Here is a 22,184-nt window from a genome sequence, read left to right as displayed (position 1 = left end):
AAAAAAGGAGAGCAGTTTTCTTCCTGTTCTCTTCCCTAGTAATCTCATCTACTTACAATACATTGACTTTCCACTGTTTGACTTCCAAATGTGTGCCTAAATTTGATCAATTTGTTCTTTTTTTTTTTTTTTGACTTTACAACTCGTTTTGAATGGTTTTACCTCAGATGATTTGCTCTTACCTGAAACTTGGCATATCTTAAACTGAATTTACTGTTTTACTGGCTTTCTCTTAACTCTCTTATTTTTGTTTAGGGAAGGGTCAGCAAGCTTTTTCTTTAAAGGATCAGATAATAAATACTTTAGCATTGTGGGTCACATAAGGCCTCTGTCTCATCTTCTTTTTTCTAGAACCTCTAAAAATATAAAAACCATTCTTAGTTTGAGGTCCTGTAAACAAGGATTTGTCCATTGGTTGCTTTGGGTATCCTCATTGTTGAAACTTCCACATCTAGTTATCACATTGAATTTGTTTTTCATCATGTTTTTGAGTGCTTTGAATTGTACAGATTTGTGTTCCATAGACTGTTGGGCACGAGCATAGAAGACTGACTTAGGTAAAGAGTTCCTGCTGTCAGAGATACTGTTTCTGTCGTGGGAATCAGAAAAGAAAAAGGCAGTTATAGAAAGTTTCCTTCTTTTACATATATACTTTATTTTCTTAAAAATATGTTTATGAGTAGAGTCCCTGAAGTTGAGCGTTAGATGTTTTTGTTGTAAAAAATGGCTGTGGCTGTAAAGAGCAAAAAACAATGATAAAATCCTCAGTTATGGCTTTTATTGCCATCTTTGTCCGAAATAAGCCTGCCTAATCAGTGTGAAAATTGGTGTAGCAGAGCATCGCTGGAGCACCCTCTCAGCCTCCCCAGGCACCCTCCGTCCCCCCAGCTGTGTCGAAGATACCTTGCAGAGGCCCCTGATCAGTTTCTTGCTGTGGCTGCTTTTCTGTTCTTTCTCTCTCTAGCAGTTTTTTTTCCTAGCCCTTTGAAAGCTTTTGAACAGGCAGTTGATATGCTAATTATAGTATTCTTTATCCTTGGGATCTAGGGTATTTCAGAATCTTATGTGTATGAATATTTTTCCTGTGGAGAATTGATAGCTTCCATCTCAGCATCGAGACGGTCAGGGAGCTGAAAGACTCCACTGTCTATCCATTTATTAGGACAATTCTGCAAAAATTTTTTTTTTAACAACCTTTTTAGTTACTGTTGTATGTGGCTTCCCCTCCATTTGTGTCAGTGGCGTTTTACTGTACTTAGAATTAAAATTTGAACCTTGAGATTCATTATTACTTTAATTTCTTTTTTTTTAAATAAACTTATTTATTTATGGCTGTGTTGGGTCTTTGTCGCTGTGCGTGGGCTTTCTCTAGTTGGGGCGAGCGCGGGCTACTCTTCCTTGCTGTGCGCAGGCTTGTCATTGTGGTGGCTTCTCTTGTTGTGGAGCACAGGCTCTAGGTGCATGGGTTTCAGTAGTTGTGGCACGTGGGCTCAGTAGTTGTGGCGTGCAGGCTCAGTAGTTGTGGCGCACAGGCTTAGTTGCTCCGCAGCATGTGGGATATTCCCGGACCAGGGCTCAAACCCATGTCCCCTGAATTGGCAGGCGATTCTTAACCACTGTGCCACCAGGTAAGTCCTTATTACTTTAATTTCTGATAAGTACATTTAAATTTTTTAGAATGGAAAAGATTTCAGTCTAAACTGTAATCTCCTCCTGGTGACTAGTAAAAGATTACTTAATGTATTAATCTTAGCTATGTGTTTGTTGGCTCTTCTTCTGAGGATCTGATAAATATCTTGCCATAAAAGTAATAAGTGAAATTGATTTAGTATCATTTGAACAAATACATCTTTCCTAGATCCTTTATATTTGTTTAAGGTTTTTATGGGAGATGCTAATTATGCTCTGTGATCTACATTTTGCATTTTAATTGAACATATATCCTAGTTTACTACTGGTGCAAATCTGAAACTTTTTTTTGTTTGTTTCAGATGGAGATCTTATAACAATTTTTGATAGTTCTGACCTTTCCTTTGCAATTCAGTGTAGTAGGATACTGAAACTGACGTTATTTGGTAAGTGGTAAACTTTCTAATAAATTTACTATTTTATTCATTGTATTTTTATGAAAAACTGTTTAGCTTTCTTCGTTTTAAAGACTCAGAATTAAGTGGTAACTTTTCAGCTATATCAGAATTTTTAAATTATTAAGGCTTAACTATATTCTTTTTCTTTGAAGATTAGTAGAAAGTAGACATATTTTAAATAACCCATTTGCTCAGTTACCCTAAATAGTAATGTGTGCCACTTGTATAAGTGTTTCCAGGATTGAAAATAATTGCAGTGTTAAAACTACCTTTATTAAGTTTAGTTCTCTAAGAATATATAATTATCTTTTCTAATGTAGTATGTTTTTACTTATTCTCAGGGTTTAACGTATAGGCCTGATACTTTTTAGAAATTATTTTTCAAGGAGTACTTAAAGATTAGAGATAGTTCTGATAAAAAACAAATATAAGACTAATTTTAATCTATTAGATTTTGTTTTCTTATAGATCATGACAGATTTGCAAGGCAGAATGCTTAAGGGACAAGATAGAAGTGATTGCAGAGTTAAAGTGGTAGTATGATTATGTGAAAAATAAAATGTGGACTTTTTTTCTGGATGTTTTGGTTAGCATTTTTAAAAAATTTTGTGGCTCAAGTGGGGCAAAGGAAATACCCTTTTAAAACTCAGGCAAACTGGGTGTTTGTCTTAGAACCTGTCAGAGGAAACAAATTGTAATAAACTTACTGGAAAAAAAAAAATTATGTGGCACTGACCATTACAGTTCCATGAAATATGATCATGGCCAATTGATTTAATTTGTATTTATTTTCTCTCCATCTAGGAAGGGTGAACATGAATCATTTAAAAATGCTAATAACAAAAACTGTTAAAATTTTTTTAAATAAAAGGTATCTTTTTACAATATTGAATCTAAAATACTTAACCACTATTGGCCACCTATCAAGCAGATTAGGTAAACTGAAAATCTTCATCCCAGAAACACTGAGGATGTGCTAAATAAACTATTTCAAATATACTTTTTGAATTACACACCTGAGCTTGCTCAAGAACTTGAGGAAAATGTCAGGGACCAAAATATAGTTGGAGTTAAAAACCAGCACCTGAAGTACCAAAAGCTGAGACTTGGGATGCTTTTGGTGGTGATGGTGAAGGTTTTAGTGTGCATAATCTAAGGATTTGTCATTTGGTATCTACGTGGTATAGGCCTTGGGTCCTAGACCCTCAGTGGCTATACTCTCAAAAAGAATATTGTAGAAGAAAAATATCTCTTCGTTGGTAGAGTCAAGGAATTGACAGGGGAAACTCTCATATACCCTGGGATGTCAGGGGTTTGCAAAGGCTCTCTTGAGGATTCATAAGCAGTGGTCCTTTGGGAACTCCCAAGCCCAGATACTACCACGAAAAATTGCAAGAAACAAAGGCAGAAATCTCTCTGGAGGGTGTATGTTCTCACTTCAGATCACATAGGCTTCTCACAGGTAAAATCCTGTTGATGAACTTAGAGGTCAAAACTGTAAGACACGTGAAACATCCATGTAAGCAAGAAAATGGATACAACTAATAGTAGGATTAGATTTCCAAGAACTTCAGTTAGTAGAAGTGATAATAAAATATATATTAAAAGTTATTGGACATAAAAGAAGTAATAAGAGTATAAGAACTAGGCACTATGAAAAAAGGAATCGATTAAAAACTTAAGGTAGATAAACAACAAGGACCTACAGTATAGCACAGGGAACTGTATTACAAGATTCAACCATCTTGTAATAACCTATAATGGAAAAGAATCTGAAAAAGAATATATATAACTGAATCACTGTGCTGTACACCTGAAACTAACACAACATTGTAAATCAGCTATACATCAATAAACCACCCCCCACAATAAAAAAGAACTTAAGGTAACTTGTGGAAATGAAAAATATTAGTCAATTAAAATAGAAATTAAATACTAAGTGGTGAGTTAGAACAGCAGATTAGTCACAGCCAAAGAGGGAATTAGTAAACTGGAAGGTGGTCTAAAGAAATGACAGAATAGAGTGCAAAAACACAGAGACGGAGAATAATGAGAGGGAATTTGAGAAAGTCCAGCTTATTTCCATTAAGACTTTTTTAAAAATTTTAATTAATTAATTAACTTATTTTTGGCTGTGTTGGGTCTTCGCTTCTGTGCGAGGGCTTTCTCTAGTTGTGGCAAGCGGGGGCCACTCCTCATCGTGGTGCGCTGGCCTCTCACTATTGCCGCCTCTCTTGTTGCGGAGCACAGGCTCCAGACGCGCAGGCTCAGTAGCTGTGCCTCACGGGCCTAGTTGCTCCGCGGCATGCAGGATCCTCCCAGACCAGGGCTCGAACCCGTGTCCCCTGCATTAGCAGGCAGATTCTCAACCACTGCGCCACCAGGGAAGCCCCTCCATTAAGACTTTAAGGAAGGAGAGAATAGGGGAGTGGAAATATATGAGGAAATAATGACTAAAGAATTTTTCAGAATTATATAAAAGATATAAACCCTCAGTTTCAGGAGGCACAGTGAGTCCTGAGCAGGGTAAGTAAAAATAAATCTCCATTGGATGTATTGTCATGAAGCTGGAGAATATATAAGACAAAAAGATAATCTTAAAAGTAGCCTGGGTGAATCAGCCTGTAGACTGATCACTTACAAAGCAATTAGACTGTAAGTAGACTTCTTCACAGTAACAATAACAGAAACTGGAAGACAGTAGAATAACATCTTCCACTGTTCAGAAAAAGATGGGTAGAGAAGTAGCATTCTGTAGTCTGCTAAACTTAAGGAATAAGGGGAAATAACATTTTCAACTGAGAATTTAACAAGCGTCACGGACGCTTGTTAAAAGAATTTTTTAAAATGGTTTGTCAACAAGAAGGAAATTGAGTCCAGAAGAATGGTAAAAGATGCAAGAAATTGTGAGCAAATAAACTGGTTAATGTGTGAATTTAAATGAGCACTGATTATTAAAAAATAATAGTTTTAGGAATATACAAACAAGATGGGACAAAAATACTGAGCAATAATTATATGTAAGACAGGAGAGGATGATAGGAATTAAAATACTTTAAAGACTTGGATTCTTTGGGAGGAGGATAGTAATTAACTTAGGTTTTTTAAATTGAAGTATGCTTTTCTAAAATGTAAGAGGGATTATTGAAAGACTAGAAATAGTAGAGGGAAAAGAAGGAAACAAAGGGTACTTACTTGGTTAACTAGATGGTGAGGAAGGAGGAAAAGAAGCACAGAGAAAACTTGAAAAATAGAAAGTAGCACAAAATACTAACCACAGTACAGATAAACAGACTAAACATACAAGTTAAAAGACAGACGCTTTTATTGGTTAAACAGTTTCGTTACATGCTGATTATAAGAGACATACCAAAAGATTATTATGCAGAGTTGGAAAGTAAAGGGCTAGAAAAGTTTGTATACTAGACAAACGCAAGGCTAGTTTGTAGTATAACAGAGTAGACTCTTAAGTGAAAACTTTATTAGTAATAGTCACTTCATCATGATAAAGAATAATTCTCTGGGAAGATATAATAATTCTGAACACTTACACATCATAGCCTTAGATTTTTCCTCAAGGAAAAATAGACAGAAAAAAAAAAATAGAAGAAGGAAAAATTCATAAGAGAGCTTTTAATACGCTTCTCTTTGAAACTGATAGGTTAAGCAGCCTCAAAATTTAAACAGAACAAATACAGGTTTGATCTTATACATCTAGCAATCAGGACAGGATTCAGTTTTTCTTTAGTGCGTATGGATATTTATAAAAGCTGATCATGTACTAGGTTTTCTAATGAGTCTCAATAAATATCAGGGAAGGAATATCCTAGAGATCATATTCTCTGGTCTCATTAGGAACTATTTGACAAAAAAGAACCCAAACTCCCATACTTTTGAAGATAAAAATATGCTTTTAAGTAACATATCAAAGAAGAAATCATAATACGAATTAGAAATAATTAGTGATGACTTTTATATGACATAGTTTTTAGAGCATGCTAAAGCTAAAAAGGAAAAGGACAAAATAAGTCTAGATAACTTAGAAGGAAGAAAATAATAAAGAGCAGAAATGAACTAGAAGTTGGGGAATTGATAGGATCAGCAATTTTGAAAATATACAACTAGCAAACCTCTATTGAGATTACGTAAGAAAAAAGAAGGCACAAGTAAGCGGTTTTAGGAATGAAACGGGGCTTAATTTCAAATACATTGCAATGAGGGAGAATGAACACCATGGAGAACAATAGGGTGTCAGTAAAAACGTGTTAGGAAGGAATTTTCATAGGGCTTGGGCTTGTGTTAGATGATTTTGGATAAGGTTCAAGGAATGGGGCTTTGGTGGGGGTAGTGAATTGAGGCTAAAGCTGTGATTGGTAAAACTGCGACAGTCACGCATAGTTAGCCAGGGATGTTTGGTCATTTTTGTGGTTTGGTCAACGATCTTGTTTTTGTCTAGTTCTCACATGATATGGACTGGCTCTCTTTTTTGTCTTGAGCTATCACAGTCCCACAGTGATCTTTTCTGATTGTTCGTGTTCTTTGTCTGTTTTTTAAATTTTTAAAAATTCTATTGATATATATTTGATGTACTGTCAGCGTTTTCTGAAATTGTTTATGTTCAACAAGAGAACACCGCAACCTACCTGTCAGTGCCACGCCAGCTTCTAGCAACACTCAAGCCTGTCCTACAGTACTGGGCCAGTTCTTAGCTGTCAGGAGCTGCTTTTCTCCTTTTCAGCTATTAGAGAAAAACAGTAATACCCAGTAAAAGCCAGTCATTGATACAGGTAGATTATATTTGAACTTCCTCATAACTATATAGGGAGTATGTAAAATACTGTTGGATTGTCTTTTAAAAGCTTATATTGGTGGTTTGATGTTTGAAACATATTTTACAAAGAATCTCACTGAACCTTTATTTTCAAATAGATTTCTAATTGGTGCCTTAGGAATTTGTATATATGTATACTGACAATGCATAAAAAACATTTGAGTTTAGTTTAATTTTTCAACTATCTTGAGGTTTGCATTCAGAGCCTTGTGAATTAATAAATTAAAAACTTTTAAATTAACAATCTCAGTGGTGACAGTCTTTGTTGCTGGATGAAGGATTCTTTATTTTTTAGTCAGCTGAAAGTCATTTGCACAAAATGGGTAATTAAATGAGGTAATATTGCCTTTGTTTAAAAAAAACAATGATTATTGAATAATCTGACTTTTTGTGGCTAATGTGCTGCTTTTGAAGTAACTACTTTGAAGGACAGCGGTGATGGGAATTTATGAATTCTGCATTTTTTTTTAATAGGTTACTTTTTAGGTCAGTTATTTTAGGTAGCTAATTTTTCTTTTTTTTAGGTCAGAAGTAGGTAAGAATGATAACAAACCTACAGTCATATTGTACCTTTAATAAGGTGTTTATTGAATATTTTAAGGCTATACAAGAATTGTGTGAAATAAAATGAGCTTTTGAAGGTACATAATTTCTATTAAAAATATATTAAAGCTTTCTGTATTTTTAATTTATTTCACTGTAGTTGAATTCTTTTAATTAACTTGTTTTGTTTTATTTTACCATTATGGGTCGTAAGCCATAGATCTGGCATCAGCAAAGACTGATGAATATTTATTTTTTCCAAAAATTAGTAACTAGCAATGAAGAATCCTTTCCTTAAAAAGTTATTTGAATGATGTCAATAGGTATCTTGTTTGATTTTGTTTAACTTTTTAAAGAAGTTATTTTGGTTTTTCCTTATTGCATATTATTCTACTGATATCCTTGTTGAAGAATATTTCCTAATTTTAAGAAAATTAATGCTTTTATTCCAGTTAATGGCCAACCAAGACCCCTTGAATCAAGTCAGGTGAAATATCTTCGTCGAGAACTGATAGAACTTCGAAATAAAGTGAATCGCTTATTGGATAGCTTGGAACCACCTGGAGAACCGGGACCATCCACCAACATTCCTGAAAATGGTATACCATGAAGTCATTTTATTCTGATTTATCCTTTTTATATCTTTTTGCAGATTTTTTTTTCTAACTCTTCTTCAGCAGGAGTAGGATGGCACCTGCATTGTCACCCTTTCTTATTCCTGCATCTGTGCTAATATTCATATCTGTGTTCCCAAACCTGGCCGTTCATTAAGATTACTGGGAGATTTTATTATACCAATTCCTGGATCTCATCCCAGACCTCTTGGAGGGCAGGGCCCGGGGATCCCATTGTTAAAGTGCTCTCTGGATGATTGTTTTACAGCTAGTCTTAGACTCCTGGGTTTATGACATAGGTTGGTTTTCAAACCCCTTTGACTCTTGAACCCTTTTCAATGTAATAGTTAACTAATGAACCATAGTAATGGAAATCATTTCATGAATTTTATGTGATATATGAAGTATTAATAGTTTCAAGTAAAAAAGTAATCTTAGATTAGTACACTCAAATGGTGTATAGTTTATCTTAAGCACAGTGTTCATAATATGCAAAGAAAAATGTATTTTTTTCCATTTTACATATGACATGTACTATTTACATTAAGATAAAGCAAGGTTTATTGACAAATTTGGAACTGAATATAGTTTGGGGACCAAATATATTATAAAATATAGACTGAAATTTAAGTATGTCTTGAAAGTAGATTTTAAAAGACTTGCTTTCCTCAACTTTTAATATTAGATGTTGCACTTTAAAAATAAACACTTTTTAAAAAATAATTTTTGTGTTTGCATATAAGTTTCACATGCTTAAAACTGTCCATATTGTGAAATAGTAGTATTTTATAGACTCTGGATGACTGGCTGTAAGGGGCTTAATAGAAGATAGTTTTGTGGAAAAGTGGCATTGTATAATCCCTTGCAACCTTTAGATTCTGAGATACTCTCTTTTTGGCCCCATTTAAATTTTGGAGTTTTGTTTGATTTAGTTAAAGGTGCATTATCCGTCATTTCCCTCTTCCTCCAGCCATGTGGAGTTGTGTTAGTGGTAGATGGCTTGATAAATATTTGGTGATTGATTAGTAATTTCTAGTTTCACTTCCAGATTTCAGAACATATTAAAGAGATGTGCTGAAATACTACAGTGAGATCCTTCTGGCCTCCTTATGGTGAAACCTTTTATATTTTAGGTCAAAGCAAATGGCCTTTTCTGAATCCTATCTCTCCAAACAAAAATCTCCAATTTTAGGTCAAGGATCTGAAGAAAACTTTTGACCATTTTCCCAGAAGAAATCATAGATGCTGATACAACTACATTTGCATATAACTTGAAGGAGTTAAAGCATCTGTAGAATATTATGAAACTTAGATCAGAATTCAACAAGTAGAGCCAGTACTGTGCAGAAACCTACAGTAGTCTATATTCTGCTCTAAGGAATAGATTTGTAAGCTTTTTGGTTTTGGTGAAACAACCTTTCTATTCACTTATTTCTCTCCACATACTGCTTTTCTTTATCAGTTTATTTCCAGGTGTTCATATGTTTTATTGTTAACATCTCACCTATGTTAATGGAAAAGATGTTAAAAATTGGTTTCTTCTCTGCATCTTGGAAATTATATCATGTATTGTTTCTTTATGTGGCCATCCTTCTAGTCATTGTGTCCTATCCGAGTTACTTAATGAACTGAATAATACATTCTATGCTTTTTTTTCTTTAATTAAATTAATTAATTTTCATACAGCAGGTTCTTGCTAGTTATCTGTTTTATACATATTAGTGTATATATGTCAATCCAATTCTCCCGGTTCCTCCCACACCACCTCTTTCCCCCCGGTATACATACATTTGTTCTCTATGTCTGTGCTTCTATTTCTGCTTTGCAAATAAGATCATGTATACCATTTTTCTAGATTCCACATATATGCGTTAATATACGGTATTTGTTTTTCTCTTTCTGACTTACTTCACTCTGTATGACAGTCTCTAGGTCCATCCACGTCGCTACAAATGACCCAATTTCATTCCTTTTTATGGATGAGTAATATTCCATTGTGTATATGTACCACATCTTCTTTATCCATTCATCCGTCGATGGGCATTTAGGTTGCTTCCATGACCTGGCTATTATAAATAGTGCTGCAGTGAACATTGGGGTGCATGTGTCTTTTTGAATTATGGTTTTCTCTGGGTATATGCCCAGTAGTGGAATTGCTGGGTCATATGGTAATTCTATTTTTAGTTTTTTCAAGGAACCTCCATACTGTTCTCCATAGTAGCTGTATCAATTAACATTCCCACCAACACTGCAAGAGCGTTCCCTTTATTCCACACCCTCTCTAGCATTTGTTGTTTGTAGATTTTCTGATGATGGCCATTCTGACTGCTGTGAGGTGATACCTCATTGTAGTGTTTTTTTTTTTTTTTTTAAATTTATTTATTTATTTTTGGCTGTGTTGGGTCTTCGTTTCTGTGCTAGGGCTTTCTCTAGTTGCGGCAAGCGGGGGCCACTCTTCATCGCGGTGTGCGGGCCTCTCACTGTCGCGGCCTCTCTTGTTGCGGAGCACAAGCTCCAGACGCGCAGGCTCAGTAGTTGTGGCTCACGGGCCTAGTTGCTCCGCGGCATGTGGGATCTTCCCAGACCAGGGCTCGAACCCATGTCCCCTGCATTGGCAGGCAGATTCTCAACCACTGCGCCACCAGGGAAGCCTCCTCATTGTAGTTTTGATTCGCAGTTCTGTAATAATTAGTGATGTTGAGCAGCCTTTCATGCACCTCTTGGCCATCTGTGTGTCTTCTTTGGAGAAATGTCTATTTAGGTCTTCTGCCCATTTTTGGATTGGGTTGTTTGTTTTTTTAATATTGAGCTGCATGAGCTGTTTATATATTTTGGAGATTAATCCTTTGTCCATTGATTCATGTGCAAATATTTTCTCCCATTCTGAGGGTTGTCTTTTTGCTTGTTTGTAGTTTCCTTTGCTGTGCAAAAGCTTTTAAGTCTCATTAGGTCCCATTTGTTTATTTTTGTTTTTATTTCCATTACTCTAGGAGGTGGGTCAAAAAACATCTTGCTGTGATTCATGTCAAAGAGTGTTCTTCCTATGTTTTCCTCTAAGAGTTTTATAGTGTCCGGTCTTACATTTAGGTCTTCAATCCGTTTTAAGTTTATTTTTGTATATGGTATTAAGGAATGTTCTAATTTCATTCTTTTACATGTAGCCATCCAGTTTTTCCAGCACCACTTTTTTTTTTTTAACATCTTTATTGGAGTATAATTGCTTTACAATGGTGTGTTAATTTCTGCTTTATAAGAAAGTGAAAGTGAATCAGTTATACATATACATATGTTCCCATATCTCTTCCCTCTTGTGTCTCCCTCCCTCCCACCCTCCTCATCCCACCCCTCTAGGTGGTCACAAAGCACCAAGCTGATCTCCCTGTGCTATGCGGCTGATTCCCACTAGCTATCTATTTTACGTTTGGTAGTGTGTATATATATGTCCATGCCACTCTCTCACTTTGTCACAGCTTACCCTTCCCCCTCCCCATATCCTCAAGTCCATTCTCTAGTAGGTCTGTCCCAGCACCACTTATTGAAGAGACTGTCTTTTCTCCGTTGTATATCCTTGCCTCCTTTGTCATAGATAAGTTGACCATAGGTGTGTGGGTTTATCTTTGGGCTTTCTATCCTGTTCCATTGATCTATATTTCTGTTTTTGTGCCAGTACCATATTGTCTTGATTACTGTAGCTTTGTAGTATAGTCTGAAGTTAGGGAGTCTGATTCCTCCGCCTCCATTTTTTTCCCTCAAGATTGCTCTGGCTGTTTTGAGTCTTTTGTGTCTCCATACAAATTTTAAGATTTTTTGTTCTAGTTCTGTAAAAAATGCCATTGGTAATTTGATAGAGATTGCATTGAAACTGTAGATTGCTTTGGGTAGTATAGTCATTTTCACAATATTGATTCTTCCAATCCAGGAACATGGTGTACCTCTCCATCTGTTTGTGTCCCCTTTGATTTCTTTCATCCATGTCTTACAGTTTTCTGAGGACAGGTCTTTTACCTCCTTACGTAGGTTTATTCCTTGGTACTTTATTCTTTTTGTTGCAATGGTGAATGGGATTGTTTCCTTAATTTCTTTTTCTGACCTTTTGGTGTTAGTGTACAGGAATGCAAGAGATTTTTGTGCATTAATTTTGTATCCTGCAATTTTACCAAATTCATTGATTAGCTCTAGTAGTTTTCTGATGACATCTTTAGGATTATTTGTGTATAGTATCATGTCATCTGCAACAGTGACAGTTTTACTTCTTCTTTTCCAATTTGTATTTCTTTTATTTCTTTTTCTTCTCTGATTGCTGTGGCTAGGACTTCCAAAGCTATGTTGAATAATAGTGGCGAGAGTGGACATCCTTGTCTTGTTCCTGATCTTAGAGGGAAATGCTTTCAGTTTTCCACCATTGAGAATGATGTTGGCTGTGGGTTTGTCGTATATGGCCTTTATTATGTTGAGGTAGGTTCCCTCTGTGCCCACTCTCTGGAGAGTTTTTATCATAAATGGGTGTTGAATTTTGTCAAAAGATTCTGCTGCATCTACTGAGATGATCATATGGTTTTTCTTCTTCAATTTGTTAATATGGTGTATCACATTGATTGATTTGTGTATATTGAAGAATCCTTGCATCCGTGGGATAAATCCCATTTCATCATGGTGTATGATCCTTTTAATGTGTTGTTGGATTCTGTTTGCTAGTATTTTGTTGGGGATTTTTGCATTTTTATTCATCAGTGATATTGGCCTGTAATTTTCTTTTTTTGTAGTATCTTTGTCTGGTTTTGGTAGCAGGGTGATGGTGGCTTTGTAGAATGAGTTTGGGAGTGTTCCTTCCTCTGCAATTTTTTGGAAGAGTTTGAGAAGGAAGGGTGTTAGCTCTTCTCTAAATGTGTGGTAGAATTCACCTGTGAAGCCATCTGATCCTGGACTTTTGATTTTTGGAAGATTTTTAATTACAGTTTCAATTTCATTTCTTGTGATTGGTCTGTTCATATTTTCTATTTCTTCCTGGTTCAGTCTTGGAAGGTTATAGTGTTCTAAGAATTTGTCCATTTCTTCCAGGTTGTCCATTTTATTGGCATAGAGTAGCTTGCAATAGTCTCTTATAATGCTTTGTATTTCTGCAGTGTCTGTTGTAACTTCTCCTTTTTCATTTCTAGTTTTATTGATTTGAGTCCTCTCCCTCTGTTTCTTGATGAGTCTGTCTAAAGGTTTATCAATTTTGTTTATCTTTTCAAAGAACCAGCTTTTAGTTTTATTGTTCTTTGCTATTGTTTTCTGTTTCATTTATTTCTGCTCTGATCTTTATGTTTTCTTTCCTTCTACGAACTTTGGGTTTTGTTTGTTCTTCTTTCTCTAGTTCCTTTAGGTGTAAGGTTAGATTGTTTACTTGAGATTTTTCTTGTTTCTTGAGGTAGGATTGTATTCCTATAAACTTCCGTCTTAGAACTGCTTTTGCTGCTTCCCATAGGTTTTGGATTGTCGTGTTTTCGTTGTCATTTGTCTCTAGGTATTTTTTGATTTCCTCTTTGATTTCTTCAGTGATCTCTTGGTTATTTAGTAACGTATTGTTTAGCCTCCATGTGTTTGTGTTTTTTTGATTTTTTCCCTGTAATTTATTTCTAATCTCACAGCATTGTGGTCAGAGAAGATGCTTGGTGTGATTTCAATTTTCTTAAATTTACCAAGGCTTCATTTGTGACCCAAGATTTGATCTGTACTGGAGGATGTTCTGTGTGCACTTGCGACAAAAGTGTAATCTGCTGTTTTTGGATGGAATGTCCTATAAAATACATTCTATGCTTTATTTTTATAGATGGTTGTAACTTATTTTTTTTTCCTCTCCTGTACTTAGATTGCTTACCTATTTTATGAAATTTCCTAAGCTTCTGAGCTCTTAGAACATATTCTGATTTAATAATCTCAAGAAAAAAAAAAAAAAAACATGAAATAGGCCAAAAAGATACATCAGAAACTGAAAGTTTGGTTCACCAAACAAAACTACAACTCAGCTGTCAGTGCTATTTAGAATGCTGTGCCTTGCCCTCACCCAGAAACATATAGCTGCCTATGTTTTTCAGCACTCTACCTCTGTAATGGACTCCTTGGACTCTTGCTTGGACATTTGGTTTCCTCTATGAGGCAGATGATGTGTAGGCCACCTTAAATACTGGATTGACCTGTAGCAGTAGCTCTGCAGTAGCTACTGGAGCAAGTAGTGGACTAGTGGACATATATTGTGTTTTCTGGTGAATGTAGTTTGCCCTAAGTGGAAGTATGCATAGGTAGTGGAAGGTAGCAGTGTGAGGGGAAATAATCATAAGATTGGTGTGATGTGTGTGCTCTTGGGATGTGGCCTTGGAATTAGAGGAGGGAAATTGGTGAGGAAGATGGATGACTGGCAGACTTATTTTAAAGGAGTAGTTACAGAAGCTTTCTTCCAGAAATTTAGGAAATATTAATGTAACTAGAGGGATGATAGGAATAAATGAGAGCTGTAAGCCCATGTGTGCTTATATTCCACTTAGTCCGTACATTTTTTCACAAGATAAATTTGGTCTTGACCACAGAGATGATCTAATAACTGATGTTCATTTACTTGGTTGGTAACAGAAAGGAATTGATAATTGTCTGTTATTTGAGTAAGTGGTTAGCAGTATTCTTTTAACTTGTTTGTTTCGTTTTCAGTTTTTTTTATATGTTCGCCTTAAGTTTCTATTTATAAAATGTAGGTTATTCTTGAACCCCTATTCTTTCACAAGGTAGTGTAAATGCCTGTTTAGTACCTTAGTATCCTTAGAAGAAAAGCATGGTTTAAAACTTTTCCTGCTCATAATGTTTAAAATTCTATTTTTCAAAATATTTTATTATGGAAAAATTGAAACATATACAAACGGAGGCATAATACTATAATGAATTTCATGAACCCACACAGCTTCAACAGTTGTCAATTCATAGTATCATGCCATCTATACTCGCACACATTTCTACCCCTCCCATGTTATTTTGAGCAAATCTCAGACACGTATCTTTTTATCTGTAATAAGTAATAAGTATTTTAAAGGAAGACATAGTAAATTAAAAGTATGTATTGGCTTGAGGTTTCCATGTACTTTAGTAATGAACCAGAAGACAAGTAAAAATAAAACATAAAAGTTGATATCATAACTTTAGTTAAGCTTTTTTATCCTTTTAGAAAATAAAGCATTAGTGCACAGTATGAGTCTGATACTAGGATATAGGTCATAGGTCTTCAAAAAGAAGGGTAGAAATGTTTCTGTCTGTAAAGGTGCTTGTATTTTTTTTTCTCATCTGATAATTCTTAGGGAAGGACATACGTAATAGCTTTTTCAAAAAATTTTATCTATTTTGCATTTCTTTTTGACCTTTTTTCCTGATTATATAAACAAGTACAAAGAAGAAAGTAAAATTATCTATAATCCTATTTTCAGAGTTACCCTCAACATTCCAGAGTATGTGCACTTATATATTTTGCTGTCATATATTTTTTAGGCCTTACTGAGTATAGATAAAAGAGAAACAAGTTTTTGCTTATTTCTTTTATAGATACTGTGGATAGTAGGGAAGAAAAGCCGGCTGCTTCTGATTCTTCTGGGAAACAGTCTACTCAGGTTATGGCAGCAAGTATGTCAGCTTTTGATCCTTTAAAAAACCAAGATGAAATCAATAAAAATGTCATGTCAGCATTTGGCTTAACAGATGATCAGGTTTCAGGTAAGTTAGTGCCTTCCTCCCATCCTTTATTCCCCCCCTCCTTCCTTCCCTTTCCTTCTTTCCTTCTTTAATGGAAGATAACTTGGATATGGTGAAGTGCTCAGATCTTAAGAGTTCAGTTCAATAAATGTTTACATATGTATATACCCTATGTAAAATACCAGCAAGATCAAGATGTAGATGATTTCCAGCACCCTGGAAAGCTTTCTCATGCCCTCTCCCAGGCAATAGAACTGTCCTCTTTAAAGAATAACCTCTGTTGGTTCAGGTAAATTTTATCAGAAGTAGAATTCAGAAGGTTTATTTTTTTAAAAATCTGAATCATTTATAATCTTATTTTAGATGTGTTGCTGGATTTAAATTATATTTGATATCTTATTCTTTCTTTTGATCTTAAATTAAGGCAATTTAAATGAAGATTTCTGGTTTAATTTAGTGTAGAAACTGCATTTATTTGAATGTTTTTAACCTTAAAACAGCATCTATACTGTGCTTTCTTTTTATATTTTGGGCATCATTTCGTCAACATTTTTTCTGCTTTCTCTCTTTTGGGATTCCAGTTACACGTACACTGGAGAGCTTGATTGTCCCATGGCTGTCTGAGGTTCATTTTTCTTCACTCTTTTTTCTCTCTGTTCTTCGGATTGGATGATTCCTGTTGATCACTCTTCATGTTCACTGATTTTTTTCTACCATTTCCAATCTGCTGTTAAACCTTTCTAGTGAATTTTACCTCTCAGTTATTGTGCTTTCAGCTCTAGAATTTCCGTTTGGTTCTTTTTACAGTGTTAGTTTTTTCTGTTAAGATTCCTTACCTTTTCATTCATTAAGATTGTATTTCCCTTTAATTTATTGAAGGTATTTTTATTTAATTCTTTAAAATTATTTATAAAGCTGCTTTGAAATGTTCGCTACATCCAGCATCTGGGCCTGTTTGGAGTCAGTTTCTTCTGCTCTTTCCCTCAGGGGAAACTGAGTATGGGTCACATATTCCTGTTTCTTTGCACATCTGACAGTTTTTGATTGAAAACTGGACATTGTGGTTAATATGTTCTAATAACTTGGTATTCTTCAGTCTAATGCTCTCCCAGCTGAGCTATTTCATATTTCAGCAAAGACTTGGGATTCTTTTAGGTCCTTGTGAGGATTTTTTGTTACTGCTGCTCTAGTATTTACTTAAATTACTCCTTCTTCTTCCTCCTGGATTATAGCAGCTGACAGCTCTGCTAAGTCCTTTCAGCTCTAGGTGTGCTGCTTTCTCTTCTGTGCCCTCTTGGTGTCACCCTCTCCCCTCCTACCCCCATGGTCAGCTGGGGGTTTGGGACTGAGCTTATACTCATATTTTAGGTCTCATTCCTTCAGTGACTCTCTTACTCAAGGGCTTTTCCCCTCAAATTTCTGGCTGCTTGACCAACCATGAAGTTAACACTGGTTTTCTGTGGTTGGAGCTGCAGAGGTTGGGGTTTGCAATTCTCACCTGTTTTAATTCCATTGGGGGTAAACTCTTTCCTGGTGTCTGCTGACATTTGGCTGACCTCCAGTCATTTCAAATAGTTGTTTTCTTCTATTTTGTCCAGGTTTTTAAGTTATTTGTGGGAGGTTTTACCTGATCAGTTTACTTTGCCATTATCAGTAACTGGAAAGATAGAAAAAGAAAATTAGTACAAAAAATCCTTTGAGACTTTTATGGGATTATTTATTAAAGAGAATTGTGTGACATTCTGAAAAAGAGAGGCAAATACTTGTATATGATGTATGTTCTTGGCAAAGGAAGACATCACATAAGTGGTCCATCTGAAAAACACATTTTTAGAGCAACTGAAATATGAGTTAATATTACAGCTTCTTAATATTTAAGACTTCAAGATATGCCAGATAGAGGGAGTAAATAGTTATATATGAAGTCAGGCTTAAAATTTTTGATTAGAATATAGTATAGACCAGACTAATATGATTACTGTGATTCATATTATATTTGAAGACCATTTTTCTGGTAGCTTTGTATGTTGAACTGAAGTAGGAAAAACTGTACACATAGAAAATGCCAGGATACTTTGTAAAGTTACTCAGGTTATGATGTGAAAAACTTGGCTACAGCAGTGAATGTGTACATGGAGGGATGAACTATTATGTTAGGAAGAGCAACATTAACTAATAGCTTATGTACAAGGAAGAAAAGAGGAGTCGAAGTAATATTTTTTTAAGATAATAACATAGTGTCTTTGTGTTATGTGTGTTATGCTTCTTAGGAGGGACGTGTGTATGTATTTATTTGTCTACATGTTGATAAATATCAGTGAAATGGTGGTACGCAGGAGCGACTGTCTGTTTTACTCTGGCAGTCATCAGTTTCTCTTGCATTACCACTACCATTATCCTAGTTTAGGTTCTCATCAATATCTGGACTATCAGCTTCCAACTATGTGCCTCTAATACAGTGCTAAGTTCTGGGATATACCAGTGCAAAGGATAGAGGTTTGGCCCTCAGGGAAATTAGTCTGCTAGTAATAGCGAGTACTTATGGGGAGCTTTCTAAGTGGTATTCACTTTTGTAAGCTCTTGCTGTATAATCATTTTTTAATCTTCATTTTTAATATATTTTATATTAAATATATTAATATGTTTAAATAATGTTTTAATATATTTCTTTTTTTGATACTTTTTGTTGAGGTATAGTTGATGGTACAATATTACATAAAGTTTCAGGTGTACAACATAGTGATTCACAATTTTTAAAGGTTATACTCCATTTATAGTTATTATAAAATATTGGCTGTATTCTCTGTGTTGTATAATATATCCTTGTAGTTTACTTATTTTATATATAGTATTGATAGTTTGTACCTCTTAATCCCCTACACTTCTTGCCCCTCCCCCCTAACCACTTTTATAAGTATTTGCTATAAGCTCTTATTAACTCAATCCTTACAGTAACCTTATGAAGTAGGAATTAGTATTTCTTTTGTACAGATGAGGAAACTGAGGCACAGAAAGAGATCAAGTAACATGCCCAAAGTTACACAGCTACTAAGTGGCAGCATTAGGATTTGAACCTAGGCAGTCTGGCTCCAGAAATTGTGCTTTTAACCATTCTTCTATATTGCCCAGACAACAAGAACTTAAAGAAGTAAACATATCTATAATCTACAGTTATCTTCAGAATGTCTTTTTTGCCTGTTACAGTATTGGAGCTGTAGCAAATTCTCTCCATTTACTCCTTTGTTCATTATTTTAGAAGAATTTTGAGTGGTTCCATGTGTAAGAGAGCTAGGCCTTGTGAGGCAGATGGAAGGAATCAGAAAGGGACCTGGCCAAAAGAGCTCCAAGTCTAAGAGGGAAGATGAGGCCTCTTCAGAAATACAAAGTAGAAGTTGGTAAGGGTCTTAATAAAAGTATACTCCATAGAAGTTCGCAAGTGGAGAAAAGTACTTATGGGTGAAGAAGCCTTACTAGAAGTGTGGAGTTATAACTGAGTTTTAAGGAATGTTTATTTAGATATGTGAAAATGGGACAGTGAAGGGAACAGTGATTAATGAAATGGAGGCAGAAAAAGTATTAGATCTATTGGGGGAATAGGGACTAGGTTAGTTTAACTGAAGGGGGCATGTGAAGAGGAATTGTGAGAAATGTTTGGACCCTTGAATACCAAGCTAGAGGCTTGAACTTGATTTATGGGCAGTGGAGGCCCATTGAAGAATGAAATGAGGGCTTCCCTGGTGGCACAGTGGTTAAGAATTCACCTGCCAATGCAGGGGACACGGGTTCGAGCCCTGGTCCAGGAAGATCCCACATGCCGCGGAGCAACTAACTCCGCGCACCACCACTACTGAGCCTGCACTCTAGAGCCTGTGAGCCACAACTACTGAAGCCCGCTCGCCACAACTACTGAAGCCCACACACCTAGAGCCCATACTCTGCAACAAGAGAAGCCACCGCAATGAGAAGCCTGCGCACCGCAATGAAGAGTAGCCCCCTCTCGCCGCCACTAGAGAAAGCCAGCACGCAGCAACAAAGACCTGACGCAGCCAAAAATAAATAAATAAATTTATTTTTAAAAAAAAAGAATGATACTTTTGGTTGATCCAAAAATAGATTACATAAAGTGGTGGATATTGGTATCGCAGAGGTGAGTTTTGGTTTTTGCAGGGGGAGTTTAGGACTCAGGAATGTAGCACTCCACAGTTTATAGGGAAGGATTTCCAGTTGTAGCTTTGGATTCTTGAGAGCTTGGAGCAAAGGAAAAAAGTATATACATCAGTATATAAGGCTGCATTTGGGTTGTGCTTATTCTATAGTGCTTTTATTTTTAGTCTCTTAACCAAACTTATTATTGAGCTTGTTGGGGACAGGTGTTGTATTAGAAACTGAGCTGACTTTTCATGACCACCCAGGGCCACCCAGTGCTCCTGCCGAGGACCGTTCAGGAACTCCCGACAGCATTGCTTCCTCCTCCTCTGCAGCTCACCCGCCAGGAGTTCAGCCACAGCAGCCACCATATACAGGAGCTCAGACCCAAGCAGGTCAGAGTGAAGGTAAAATAGAGCTTAGAGCACACGTGCGGAAAGGTACATGTGCAGAAACGTTTATTACGGCATTGTTGGTAACGGTGAAAAGCTTACATGTGCATTCGCGCTATGAACACGGTTGTAAAAATTTTTGATGTACTGACATAGTATACTTTTGGGTTAAAAAAACCACATAGAACGATGTCAGGTATGCTTCTGATTATTGAAAAGGAAAAAAACCTAAAAATGTTTAAAGCATAATATTTAGGTGCTATTTTATTCCCTTCTCCCTTCCCCTCTTGCAACTGTGTATTATTTTTGTAATTTAAAAAATAGAGGTAAAGCATAACATTAGTTAAGTAGTTTTTTTGAGAGGTAAATAGCCGTTTATATTTTTGTGCAGTTAGCAATATGTTTTTCGTGGAAAAAGCAATGTATTTTAAATCAAACTTTTCTTCTCTAAATGATGTGTTCTCGGATGAGCAGTTTAATCTCTCTGGGTTTTTATATTCTCCCACCGTAAATTGTGAAAATTGGACTAAATCAGTGGTTTTAAAAGAGGGTCTTTAGTCCTGAATGAAATAGAACTTAAAAGCTCAGTATTTAAAACAAGTAAGGGATCACTGCCATTGTTGAAGGGGATTGAGGGGCCGCAAGCTCAGGACAGCAGACACTGAGGTGCCTCACTGAAACCCTTGGAGCGCTGCAGAACGTGGCCTCGGGGTTACTCATCTAGGGTTCCTTCTAGATGTTAAAATGTTATTTCTTTGAATTGCCCATGCTTGTTAGGCCCTTTAAAGCCCTATGTTTTACTTTAAAACAATCACCAGGTGGTGCTCTATTTGCGTAAAGGGGCCAGGTGGTGTGACAGGATGTATTTTCAGCACGAGAAGCAAGTGACTGAGTTTATTAATCACATTAAAACAAACAAATAAACCCTCCAAAACAGTCTAAAATGAACCGAGCACTTTTGTAATGGATTTCTAATTATTCTGTGGTGGTACTTTTTAGGTTTGTCCCATTGGATGAATGATAGTGATAGAGAGTAGCAGGTGGCATTTTGCTGATAAATGAGTGGTTTGGGAGGAATTTCTTACTGCTAAAGCCTCTTCTCAACCAACTTTAGTCATAGTCTTTCCTTTGTACCAAGATGCAACTGCCAGAACTGGAATAAGCTAGAATTGAGGCAGATGTGTCTGAAACAGGGAGGAAGAAGCAGAGTTTGGATATGATGGGAGTTTAATGGCTATATCAGATGAACTAACATCTCTTTAAAAAAAAAAAAATCCCATTTTAAGCCGTGTATACTGTTGTAGGATGACAGTTGGAAGGGTAATTGTACCAAATAATGTTTGCTGTTCACTTATAAAGGAATGGGATTTAAGGCTCTGCTGACAATATCTCAAATTATTCTATCAGGGGTTTGTTTTAATGGAAAATTTATTTTCAAATAGGTAAAACTTTAATAATAAAAAAGGATATACAGTGGAAATTAGAAAATGCTGTTTCCCACTTCTGACTCCCAGCAACCAAGTTCCCTTTTCTAGAGGCATCAGGTTGACACCATTTGGTGTGAATTGAATTTCTTTAGGGTGGCATTAATTGTATTGCTTCCTAAAGCCGTTACTTTTTAGTGTACATTAAAACATTGTAATGTACATTGTAATGAAAAATGTGTACAGTTATTAATGTGACATCAGTCAATAGATTAGCATTGTGGAGGTGAATCTCTAGATCAGTGCTGTCTAAAAGAAATACCATGGAAGCTACATGTAATTTAAAATTTTCTATTAGCCACATTAAAGTTTTTTAATGGTAAAATTAATTTCCATTATACATTTAATTTAATCCAGTATATCCAGTGTATCAACAT

At 35.7% G+C, this 22,184-nt stretch overlaps 1 protein-coding gene and 1 non-coding gene across 7 annotated transcripts in view; both read left to right on the top strand.

Moving 5' to 3' along the window:
• The window catches only part of TFG (trafficking from ER to golgi regulator), a 36,966-nt gene that overhangs the window by 6,459 nt on the left and 8,323 nt on the right, over positions 1-22,184 (top strand). For 3 of the 6 annotated variants that reach the window (XM_036850201.1, XM_036850200.1, XM_036850198.1), the window contains exons 3-6: positions 1,992-2,075; positions 7,914-8,060; positions 15,639-15,806; positions 20,198-20,338. In XM_036850201.1, coding sequence (XP_036706096.1) covers positions 1,992-2,075; positions 7,914-8,060; positions 15,639-15,806; positions 20,198-20,338 — 540 coding nt within the window. The remainder of the gene's footprint in view (positions 1-1,991; positions 2,076-7,913; positions 8,061-15,638; positions 15,807-20,197; positions 20,339-22,184) is intronic. The other 3 variants (XM_036850203.1, XM_036850202.1, XM_036850204.1) reach the window with 2 other exon arrangements.
• Positions 2,641-2,780, top strand: LOC118895062. Its single transcript, XR_005019838.1, has one exon. It is a non-coding gene; the product is annotated as a small nucleolar RNA SNORA27 (small nucleolar RNA).

The sequence above is a fragment of the Balaenoptera musculus genome, chromosome 4 (assembly GCF_009873245.2).
Source record: "Balaenoptera musculus isolate JJ_BM4_2016_0621 chromosome 4, mBalMus1.pri.v3, whole genome shotgun sequence".
Lineage (NCBI taxonomy): Eukaryota > Metazoa > Chordata > Mammalia > Artiodactyla > Balaenopteridae > Balaenoptera > Balaenoptera musculus.
This window is presented reverse-complemented; position numbering and strand designations above follow the sequence as displayed.